Below are 12,589 nucleotides of genomic sequence, written 5' to 3' on the forward strand. Positions count from 1 at the left end.
GAATGAAAACAATTTACCCAAAATCTCCGTGCACCGTAACAATTGTATTTTTGACTGCCAATAACTTCCTCCGAAAAAGTAATTTATAGAAATATTTCAAGTGTTTGATGATGATCAGTGTCATTAAAAAGTGCATTGTTCCTGTAATAACATCTGACATCTTGCTCTCTAACAGGTGATGGATGACATGGGCAACGTCAAGTTTGCGCTGGACACAGACCCGGACGCCACCAGCAGCAGCTGGCTCAAATACGTCCGCTCTGCCCCGTCATTTGAAGAGCAGAACCTCGCTGCCTGTCACCTCACCGGAGACCAGGTGAGTGACATGACAGACATGCCCTGGTTGGATTTGTGGTCGAGATATGAGCACCATGTTGTCAGTAAGGGGCAGGGGGGGGGGGGTGTCATCCTTTCCCATCTGCTGAGATTGACCACTGGGTTGATCCGTCTGAATTTGTGTGTGCATGCTTACGTGCGTGTTTACAATTTGGTAGCAAGCTGGTAGGTGGTAATGACCAAGGAATGGCAATACTGTCTGTCTGTAACTGGGCCAGTTGCCAGTGCTCTCTCTCTCTCTCTCTCTCTCTCTCTCTCTCTCTCTCTCTGCAGAAACCTGGGTAAGGCATGGGATACTTTTTTGGAAAGATGCCCAGCCAGTGCCCATAAAAACCCAACTGCTTAACTAGGCCCTAACCCCAACCCCATGCAATGTGTGTGCCACTACTTACTGCTGCAATATATTAGCATTTTTTTCTGTTTTTATTTATCCTGCAGAGGGTTTTTTTTCTTCTGTTTTGCTTTGCTGACTCTTGTTCCAGTTTCTGTAAATGAAATACCAGCGTTGTTACTCGGCCAATACTTAACACACATTTCACTCTCAGTTCAATTTGGACTATTATGATAACTAACATGTACTGGGATGTAAATGAGAAGCAATGAGAATGACGTGTCAGTTCAAAACAAAGACAAAGAAACATGATGGAGGTACGACAGTAGCCAAATGCACCCATATGACTTGCCTATGTGTTTCCACATTCCTGTCACTCCACTCTTATTTGTTTCCTAATCCCTGCCTACATGGCTCTTTCCCCCTCCTGCCTTGGTCTCTAGCCGCCTGTTCCTCGCTGTCTTTGTCTCCTTTCTCTGTCCTCATGTCTTGATCTGCCACCTGTCACTCTGTCACACCGGAGGGACAGGCTAGTGTGTCCATTTAAGCTTCAGACATTAAGCCTGACCGATAGAGAGAAAGGCAGCTTGGACCAAGAGAGAGAGGGAACACACAGGGGCCTCCGAGATTGACAAGCACCAATTGGCTGGCAACACCAACCCGCCTAATCCTTTTAAGATTTTCACATCAGTGCCCCCTGCCACTGCCACACAATGTCAAAGAAAGAATCAGGGCACTGGCGAAAATTGTGGAGAATTATCAGACCCAAAGAACCATGCCACGTGCATGATTGTTTTTTGATGTGTTTTGCAGTTATTTGTACTTAGCGAACAGCTTTGCTTTTGTTTGCCTGACCAGTTGCTTGGTGTAGTGGCTCACAGGTATGACCCTATCATTTATTTACTAACAACACACACACACACGTACACAGCCACTCAGTGCTAAAAATGTATAATTTAACAGACTATTCAGTGATTTTTCTACCTTTTTTTTATCCGCATGCACAATGCATGAGTTTATGGAAATATGTGCACACAGGGCAAATTCAAATGTGGGAAGTAACCTTTTAAAAGAAAGTGGATAATTTATTTGTTTATTTGTTTGTCATTAATGATGTAAGATGAACAAATGTTTGCAAGATAATGCATAATTTAGATATTTATGGTCATGCAGTAATTTTTTTTTTTTCTTTCTATTTTTGCTTTCATATACATCAGGTGCAATAAATTTGCTCTGGATACAGTTTCTTTAGAATTGCTTTTGGCTTTTTTAAAGCATTCTAATAAAAGGAATGTGTGTGTGTGTGTGTGTGTGTGTGTGTGTGTGTGTGTGTGTGTGTGTGTGTGTGTGTGTGTGTGTGTTTCAGAAAGGTGTAGTAGTGTAGGCATTTACAGATGGCCATAGTATTTTCTGTTCTTCTTAATCAGTCATCAAACAAACACATTTCCAGTAACTGTTCTCACTTAGTCTTGCTTGCAATTTCATCCTAAGGCAATATTCAGACACCTTAAATGATGGCCAAACAAAACAAGGCAAATCAACAGTTCCTCCTTTGTGTGCGTGTGTGTGTGTGTGAGAGAGTGCATGTGTGTATGTGTTGTGGTGGCAATTTCTTAAATGAAGCACATTCTTTTCTTTCTGTTTAATTCAGCATCTTCAGTGAGTGAATGCGCCATTAACACAGGAGGTGTCCGTTTTTATACAAACTGACAATCAATGAGATTAGAGAGGCGATGAGTTACGCATTATCTTGAACTGGTGCAAAGACAGCATCTTCAAAAGATGACACATCACTATCTCATCCTGACCTTGAATATTGAGTAAGGCACTCAGGGCTTGACCTTTGCAGAGGCATTAAATGTATTTTCAGAGAAGTAGCACGTAAGGTTTCTGCTTGGGCAATGTGGACAAAGTATATGTGGTTCAAAACAGTATACTGACCAGTGTTGGCCTATGGCATTGGTGAATACATGGGGTCTGGAAATTGCCATTACAGTGTGCATCGGCGTGTTGGTGTCTACCCTTTTTAAATAGTTCCCAACAATCACCCAAAACTGGTGCATAAGTGAGGCCATTCAGCGGTTCGAAGGCCAGGTCGCATATACTGAAGGAGACGACTGAGAGACCACAAGGGGTTGTGTGTGTGTGTGTGTGTGTGTGTGTGTGTGTGTGTGTGTGTGTGTGTGTGTGTGTGTGTGTTGGGTGGGTAGTTGATGGGGGTTTGAAGAGAAGATGAACCTTGTCCACCTTCTTGTCAGTCCTTCATCTTTTGTGTTTAGGAGTGGAAGCCTTTTTCAACACTGTTTTTGTGTGTTTGTGCATGTGTGTGTGTGTGTGTGTGTGTGTGTGTGTGTGTGTGTGTGTGTTTGAGGCCACAGTGGGGGATTATTGTGGGCCCTACGGCTGGCATTGATCGATGAGGCATCTGTCCCCTGAACACTGGACAGAGATGGGAAGAGGTCAAGACAGATCTGAGTGTGCAGGCCCTACTGTACACACACAAACAAACAAACAAAGATTCATAAAATATTCAAAATATGGCGGACATGTCAAATATTTATTAGGAATGTAATTAAAATGTCCTCATTTATCAGCTAGATCATTAAAAAGAAAAACAAATAATATTTGCTGATTATGGATGTGTCATTAACGTCACAAATAAAGCTATTTTAAAATGTTTAAAATAAATAAATAGCTAATTAAAATTGTGAAATTACTTAAATAGCACATTACGTTGTTGTTATAGTTAATTCAAGTGTTTTTCTTCCATGCACAAATTTTGTGTCTCGGGTATTGAACGTTTTTGTCTTTGTTGTTTTCCGCTACACATATAGATTAAGAAAATCTACATAATGATATGAATAATGAATAGCGTTTGAAAATATTTTTTGATGGTGAATTAATAAAAAAAGACTTTTATTTTTCGCAGGGTGTATTAAAATATCACCTTAAAACATCCCAGTTTAAATTAGGCCTGCTATTCTGACAACAAATAAATAAACTTGATCTCGGAGTTTCAAGAATTGATTTATGCCGTTGTGCAGGTATGTCTAGGCCGGACTGGAAGAAATTGAACGAAATAATGGTTCTGCATTTGAATCAAACCTAAATAACGTTTATCAGAAAAATGCCTACATAGGCGATACATTTACGTGCTTATATATATATATATATATATATATATATATATATATATATATATATATATATATATATATATATATATATATATATCCGCGTGCGTGTATTTTCCCCGTGCGTTTGAGAGTGATAGATTGACCGATAGAGTGAGTGCAAATCTGTCAGGTTGCTTTATCCATTATTTACATCAATAACAGATTTATCAAGCGGCCAAAGCGGCGGCTGGGATCGGAGATGCGGGGAGGGGTCTGCGCCGCAGATCCTTCAATCCTTTTGGCTGGAGATAAGACGAGGAGGAGTGGCCGACGGGTAACCGAGAGAGCACCGAGGGGCAATAGGGAATCACTAATGAGAGAGAGAGTGAGAGTCAGAAGAGAGAGAGAGAGAGAGAGAGAGAGAGAGAGAGAGAGAGAGAGAGAGAGAGACTCATCATCATCATCAAAGACGCGCTCACTGACTAGATTAGAGAGTAGTCCAGCAGAGGAGCGTCGGGCTTCATTCAGCCACAGGGAGAGATCACCGACCGTCTGCCGCGCGCCTGGCCGCTCCGCGACCTCTTCTCTCCGGCCCTGTCCGTTCCAGCGCCCCGGTCCCTCTCCGGTAGACCGACTATGGGTTGTGTCGCCAACTCCACCGGGACTGAAGTGCTACTGCAGCTGGAGGCTCTCCGCAGCGCCGCGCAACTTTCGCAACTATTCCGTCTCTCGGAGAAAAGAAAGGTCAGATCGAAACTACGCAGAGAGGCTGCCGCAGCCACTGTGTGTAGTCTAATTGTTGTAAATACGTAGCCTATATCAATAATTACAATAATAATAATTATTATTATACGTGATATTTTCATTGATTTTAGGCCTTTGCTCCTTTTTCGTTTAAGAGCTCTAAGTCTTGGAAGTTACTTTCACCGGCCTCTCTCCGTGTGTGTGTGTGTGTGTGTGTGTGTGTGTGTGTGTGTGTACGTGTGTATGTCTGCGCTCTGCCTTCCTTGTTGTGATGACATCGTTCAGTTGGTGCAGAGCGCCCCCATGTGTTGATAGATCACAACTTCTGCATGCACCTTGAAGTGGTGGTGCTGTGGTTTATTTGGATGCATGGAAGCAGCTGTGAGCCTATTTTTTTATTCGAAAATGATTCACGTTAATTATGATCCATTTTAATGAATTTTCTTTAGACTAGGCTATATGTGTAAGCTTCGTTTGGTTAACGGATTTTCGAGTTGTTCGATAGATACTTGATAAGGCCTTGGCTCTGAATGGACTCGAATATTGACATTATTTCTAATTCCTCAGTTTTCCTTGTCCTTACATCTAGCAAAAAAACTTCATAATCCGGCAGTAATTTCTGTCTGATCACACAAATTGAATGACCCTGATCAAGTAAATGGATGTGCAGGTAAAGACCCGACATTTCCCCGTTTGCTGCAGATGTAAAAATGCAACAGAGCAGCTGAGCTGTTTGATGTTTATTTTCGTTTGTTCACCACTATTTCAGTCTGTTTAGACTTATTACAGCAGTATTGGCATCGTCTGGATTTTTTTCTACATTTTCTTTCTTTTTTGAATATTTGAGTAATTCTTCGTGAAAGAACGTATAACCCTATTTTTGTTTTCTAAGTGTTTTTTAAGAAGGGATTTTTTTTTTTGTTTTTTCTATTCGTTTGGTTTATTTTAGCTTATAAACTTTGAGTACATGCAGAAGAAAACTCACCATTGTCTAGTATCATATATTAAAATAACCTCTGACGGCGAGGCTTTTAATTAGTAGGCCTACGAATAATTTGTGAACTATTGCAAACAAAGTATGTTTAAATCTGCTGCATTCTAGGTAATGTATCTTATTTTTGACATGGCGTTTTAATGTATTAATAATAACCAGCAGCAGTAGCTCTTGTCTTTATCTGCGCTAATAAATATGTTGGGGTCCAGGCTTATTAATTCCATGTTGACCTTAAGTTAAAGTCTCTCTCTCTCTCTCTCTCTCTCTCTCTCTCTCTCTCTCTCTCTCTCTCTCTCTCTCTCTCTCTCTCTCTCTCTCTCTCTCTCTCTCTCTCTTTCTATCTATCTCTCAGATTTATTATAAAGCTGTCCGGGACATTGAAGCAGGGGAGGAGCTCCTAGTGTATATGAAGGACGGCATTTTCCCGGAGGGATCCATGGCACCCAACCTACAAGGTAAGATTAATGCGCGTCATTAGCGCACATTTTAAACAAACTCCAACCTGCATCCTGTGCTGCTTTCGCGGCCAACACACTCCATAACCTCGCTAATGTGACGGGGAAAAAGACACCATCTCTCTCTCTCTCTCTCTCTCTCTCTCCACGTTTTTTTTTCGTCAAGAAATGTGAATTATTCGAATCATAAATTTCCAGGATATAATTAAATCCCGCATTAAAGTATCTGGTTGAAGCCGTTTTTGGACCTGTCATTTAGAATTGGCCTGCCAATAATGAAGGCTACTCGTAAGAGTCTGGTCTGAATTGTGCATTTACAATGCTGCAATGTAATGGGCCTCTTTGCCTGTAATTCTCTATTCGGGCGTCAATTGGCACTTGTCATATTCCATCTTTAGTGAGTAGAAATGTTCTGCTCACTGAAAGCCAGGATCAAGCAGAAATTATTAGGAAGTCATATCCTTAGGAACACTTTATATGGGTGCACTCAGGACCTTTTGAGTCGAGAGTTTGGAGTTATATTTGTCGCATTTCAGCCAAAGAATAAAACTAATAATTCTATCTTACTATTCACAAGTCAACGTTGCAGTTTGTCCTCAGAAAATCAGCCTACGTTGGAGTGGCCATTAGGACATGCGTGTGTGTACTTGATGCCCCTAGGAATCGCCCCGTGTTCTGAGTAAAAATAAAATAAAATCAAACCTCTTTATTATTTTTAGTGGTACTTTTAATATTGTTAAAAAAAAACTATAGCACATGTGGACTATAGCCTATTGGTAATTGAAAAGGTACAAGTTGATTGAACCTTTTTTAACATTGTATTAAGCCAATCTTTAAACCCACGGTTTTAGTTAGACATGTTAAAATATTTTGCAAATTAATATTGATGTAGTGGGAAAACAAATCCTTATCACCTGACAATGGCTGTTGGGTCAGTGTTGTCATAAAATAAATAATACATCCTTTGTGACTTTATATCTGTCTTCCAAATACCTGCCTGTGTGTTTTAGTTTGATCTTTCCTTTTTTGTTATAACTCTAAAATCTGCAAGATCTTGTGCGTTAAATGCTCCGCTACACCTTGCTGAACACTGATGTCTGCATATACAGTGTACAGGCCTACTGGATCACATTTCAAAGTGCGTCACATTTTTAGGTGCTCTCTCCCGCCCGTCTCCCCTTTTGATGGGTAAGCTCATTCACTGTAGGCCACATATGTTTTAACCGTGCCTCTATACGTCAGACTGAATACATCCAATATTTTATCTCATAATCTAGTTTGGACAGCTATTCACTGTCGATCTGGGCTTTTCTTTCAGGGTTTCACTTAAGCGGAAAAGGGGCGGTAGTTCCGCTGTATTTCTTTAAACATCTTGGACTTATTGTGGTGAAATGCTGTTGTCAGGTAACATTGTTTTGTTATGTTTCCAGTCTTTCTGGAACCACGGATGAAAAAAAAATCTGGTTACTCTTACTTGTCATTGACTATAAAATGGTGAAGTGAGAACAAGATGTTCGTGAGATGTTCTGCAGTTCACCGGGTTTTTCCCTGCGTGATGCACAGTTTATGCATGGATCTCCACGCCAAAGACATGAGAGGGAACAGAAGCTCAGAGCAAACTTGATTGATGAAAAGAAGCAGATTGGCATGTTGTAGGAGTTCGTCAAAAATGACTTTAAAAATGAAATTATTTGTTCAATTCCTTTGTGTGTAGGCCGTATGTGAAATATAGAGAGAGAAGCAGAAAGGGAGACACTACACCTGCCAGAATGTGTGTGTCAGAGCCGAAGTATTTGGTGTTATGTGTTGATGTGCGAGAGGGATGAAGGCAGACAAGGAAAAAAAATAAGTGTAACAGTTCATATACTGTTTGAGGATGTTTATTTGTAAGTGAGAAAAGGAGAAAAGCAGAAAGAGAGAGGGACAAAGAGAGACAGTCAAAGTCCAGCTACTGAAGGGATGATGTCTGTTTTGTTTCCATGTATTTGTGTGCGTGAGTGTGTGTGTGTGTGTGTGTGTGTGTGTGTGTGTGTGTGTGTGTGTGTGTGTGTGTGTGTGTGTGTGTGTGTGAGAGAGAGAGAAAGGTAGCACGGCTGAGTGGGAGCTTGGCAGTGCAGCCCTGCTCTCTGTGTCTGGCTTATCGGAGAAGGAATTTGAAGTAGAGGACTTGAGGAGTCCCCTGAGACCTCACCCATGCTCCCAGATTAGCTGTTAAACTGCACATAATTGTGCTTCCCTTCGTCTCCCAGAGAGCTATTAGTCTCCCCTTTATACCCCCCCCCCCCCCCCCCCCCCCCCCCAAACACCACCCTACCCACCAGACCAGACTTACTGAAGAAACACAGGAACTGATCGACACACGCAAGCACCTTTATTTATGAGTATCCACATTGAGACACATTGAGACACATGCACACCTGAGTATCCACACAGAGATTTAGTCAACACCCACGTTCTGTTTTAAATTCAACAAAAATGATTGTAGTTGTGCACCCATTCCTTTCCGAAACATATTCCGCTCTAAAAGGAGACAGACAAAGGTATCTGAGTATCTGTTTGCGCTTCAGAGCAAATGCTCTCCATGAAATATGTGCACACTGATGTCCAAGTGAGCGCGTTAGTTTAGCATTTAAGCTCAGTGTAATGGCCCATTGAACAGAACGTCATTTATCCTTCTCCCGAAGGTTAGACACATTGCTGTTGCTACACTAATGCCCTTTTAATGTGCCCAAGAAGTTCCAGCTGGATAAACGGTCACATGCAGTAGAAAACAGGTGAGCCATGCACTGTAAGTCATTTTGGATAAACTCATTTAGTACACCTTGAAATGATGGATTGGTGTGCATGGCGTGTTGGGACACCTGGGGGGCCGACTCAGGAGTTGGCTGCCTGGGTCATGGCAAAGAGGGTATGGCAGGTTGGCGCTGAAATCACCATGGGGTTGGCGCCACCGTGCCCCTGCTTACCTCTGTTCCTTGTGGCTCATTCTTTTTGGAAAACATTCATATAAACACATGCACACTCACACACACACAGACACGCATTAATGCGTGTGCACAGAGACACTCTGCTGGGCTTTCCCCTGATCTGTTGAACTTGGCGTCTGACTCAGGAACTTGCTATTGAAAAAGCTGGTCTGAGTTTTATGTATTTGACCTTGGTGGTGAGAAGTATTGTAAAGGTTATCAACATGGAAGGGGAAGACCAGCCCCTATTGTTTCCCTTGTGTGCTATTACACCTACAGTCTCAAGAAAACACTTGCTTTAACAAGCAATTAACTGTGTTAATGAGGGCCACATTTCACTGCTAATTGATTTAAATTTTATGGGTATGTCAATTGCAGGATTGTTGCTTTTATTATTTAAATAGGAGCCTGTTTAGCTGTAACTAACACACCGATAATATATTTTCCTTTTTTCTAGTAGTATCAACAGTTTTATAATACAACTGCATAACTGGTTCTACGTCATCAGGAATATGAGACCTACAGGAGTTAATAAATAATAGGCGGCAAAGCAGCACTTTATTGGTTTTGTCTTGACTCCCATAAAATGTAGTCATATATGTTTGCATATATTAAAAGTAAGCATTTAAATGTCCTTTGTTAATACTGTGAATTGTCTCAGTTGCTGCCTGAAATGTTGACAAACTCATTGTACTTAATATACTAAAAAATACGTTTGACCTGCTCTTAAAGATTAAATGAGTTACTCCAAATTTAGATTTTTTTTTTCTTTATGAGGGCTTTTTCGTTTTTGTTTTTGGGATGAATATTTGATAAATATATTTTTATTCAATATATTTCATAGGATGATACATAAGACAGATTATTTTTCAAAGAATGTTGGAACTGGAAAATGCAGTTTTGACAACAGGAATAAATAAGGAATTTAGTAATGTATTTAATTGTTAATAGGTAGACTCTGGGGAATTTAAATGGGTATTATATATTTCAGCAGGCTTAATTGTGTGATGGCTAAACCTGTATGTATGTGTGTATTTGTGTATGTGCAGACGAGCAGATGTACCGCTGTGAAGACTGTGATGAGCTGTTCTCCTCAACACTTGAGCTGCGGCGGCACCAGAAGTATTCATGCTCCAGTACCGGCTCCATCTTTGACACACTGAGAGAGGACTTCAAACAGGAACGTGAGGACAGCGACGAGCCCGTCCACGAATGTAAAGACTGTGAGAAGATTTTCCCAAATGAGTACAGGTATACAGACGCATGATAACAATTTCTACCATACTTAAGTACTCATAAAGAGATACAGATTCAACACATACAGTCCATTTATCCTATGGCTTGTGACTTGTAGGATGTATTGATTTCACTGATGGTCTTGTGCTCTCTTTATCAAGTCTGGGCCAACATATGATAGTCCATACAGAGGAGAGGGAGTACAAGTGTGACCAGTGCCCCAAAGCCTTCAACTGGAAGTCCAACCTCATCCGTCACCAGATGTCACATGACAGTGGCAAGCGTTTTGAGTGTGAAAACTGTGATAAGGTACAGCATACCCGGCACGTAAGTTGTACACTGTACACACAGGCATTATCTTCTGCTTCAGAAATTCTGCTGGTCTTGTTTTTTAGGCTTCATTCATAATGGCACTGGACATAGATTTAGTCATTCTGAAAAAAAAAGCTTTTTTTTTTACATTGTTAATTTTAGCGTACATTGTATTTTTATACGCTTATTTCAAATTTCAGGTTTTCACAGATCCCAGCAACCTTCAGCGTCACATCCGTTCCCAGCACGTGGGGGCACGCGCTCACACGTGCCCTGAGTGTGGCAAGACTTTTGCCACTTCGTCAGGCCTCAAGCAGCATAAGCACATCCACAGCAGTGTCAAACCCTTTATCTGTAAGTGAGAGCTTTCTAAGTTAATGTCTGCCTTATTCTTAACAGTCCATTTATTTTGTACCTATTTCTTGTCCACCTCATCTACTTTTTGATCCTGTTTACATTGTTTGAACCAAGCATACAGGTCCAGGGAACATATTTATATTGCTATTAATTTGATTGTATGACGTAAATAATGCATTTGACCTGTTTACTCTTTTTTTCCTAGCAAAAACTTTGACATATAGTTCACATTAGTTTGGAATACTACTACAATAGTAATTAAAAAAGCAAAGATAATGACACTTGTTTTAATCATGGATTAGAGTAAATTTTTTCTGCTCTCTTTAAAGTAATTATATACACATATATTTTATGTTCTTTCTTGCATATGTTCAGTTATTATTGTAAAATACATACAATATAGATACAGTAGTTTAGGAACAATTTGGTAGTTTCAATTTGCAGAATGAGTAGTTGGTGTCATCCACAGATCTTTCCTAGAGCTATTTCATCAGCATTTTCCATTCAGATGTATGTGTTGCTATTGATTTGGTATACAAAGTTAGAGACAGTGTTAAAATGGGTTTAACCAGGCCCTGATGGGCTGCCTCTATTTGCTCCCCCAGGCGAGGTGTGCCACAAATCCTACACCCAGTTCTCCAACCTCTGCCGCCACAAGCGTATGCATGCTGACTGCCGTACCCAGATCAAGTGTAAAGACTGTGGGCAGTTGTTCAGCACTACCTCCTCCCTCAACAAGCATCGCCGCTTCTGTGAGGGCAAAAACCATTATGGCTCTCCAGCAGGGATGTTCAACCCTGGCATCCCCTTGAGCTCTAGCCCCATCATGGCCAAGGTCAAGTCCCATCATCCCCACCTTCAAGGTCTAAACCAGTCAGGTTTAGGCTTCACTGACTACTTTCCCTCCCGACATCACCCTCATGCTGGCTTGCCCTTCTCCCCTGGAGCCCATGGCTTCCCATCCCTACCTCATGGTTTCCCAGGTATCTTCTCCCCATCACTGTATCCGCGACCACCTTTATTGCCAGCTAGCCCCTTGCTAAAAAGCCCGCTGGGCGGCGGCAGTCAGGAGGTGAAATTGCCTCGGAGTCCCTTAGATGCTCCTCCACTGTCCTTGGTTAGCTCCACAAACACCAATGGAGGTAACAGTTTGAATCAGCTGGAAGTCAAAGAAAAAGAGAACAAACTGGATTTGTCTTCTGGAGAAGCCAAGCCAAAATCTAAGATGGCAGACTTGTCTGACGGTAGTGACCTTGAAGACGTTAATACCACAAGTGGTACAGATTTGGACACCACCACTGGTACTGCTTCAGGTGATGGTTCTGACCTGGAGAGCGATGGAGAGAGTGAACGTGAGCGAAGTGGTAAAAGAAGGAAGCCGTCTGGGGTCATATCAAGTCAAGAAGGCCACCAGTTAGAAGACACAGACAGTGCGTTGATAACAGCTGTGTCTAGTTCTGGAAACTTTGCTATTGATCGTCCCTTTCAGTTTTCAGCATCATCCCAGCACTCCTTCTTCCCTCCGCCTGATGAGCAAGCTCTCCCGCCCACCCACACAAATGCCAATGCAGTCACCACAGATTCCATCAAAGCCATCGCATCTATTGCTGAGAAATATTTTGGTCCAGGTTTGATTGGTCTCCATCAGGAGAAGAAGATGGGTCCATTGCCCTACCATTCCATGTTTCCCTTCCAGTTTCTGCCCAACTTCCATAACTCCCTCTACCCCTTCAGCGCTGATC

General features: G+C 41.6%; 1 protein-coding gene across 1 annotated transcript in view; it reads left to right on the plus strand.

Annotated features, from left to right (window-relative positions):
* The window catches only part of LOC137889095 (histone-lysine N-methyltransferase PRDM16-like), a gene marked incomplete at its 3' end in the record, with an annotated part of 163,271 nt that extends 150,686 nt beyond the window's left edge, over positions 1–12,585 (plus strand). Inside the window, exons 5-10 of the mRNA XM_068732723.1 lie at positions 176–316; positions 5,874–5,976; positions 9,992–10,193; positions 10,340–10,487; positions 10,691–10,844; positions 11,453–12,585. Of these exons, the coding sequence (XP_068588824.1) occupies positions 176–316; positions 5,874–5,976; positions 9,992–10,193; positions 10,340–10,487; positions 10,691–10,844; positions 11,453–12,585 (1,881 nt within the window). The remainder of the gene's footprint in view (positions 1–175; positions 317–5,873; positions 5,977–9,991; positions 10,194–10,339; positions 10,488–10,690; positions 10,845–11,452) is intronic.
* Positions 12,586–12,589: the final 4 nt, after the last annotated feature.

This window comes from Cebidichthys violaceus, unplaced genomic scaffold (genome assembly GCF_023349555.1).
Source record: "Cebidichthys violaceus isolate CVI_PGR_0920_01 unplaced genomic scaffold, fCebVio1.0.p SCAF_6, whole genome shotgun sequence".
In the NCBI taxonomy this organism is placed as follows: Eukaryota; Metazoa; Chordata; class Actinopteri; order Perciformes; family Stichaeidae; genus Cebidichthys; species Cebidichthys violaceus.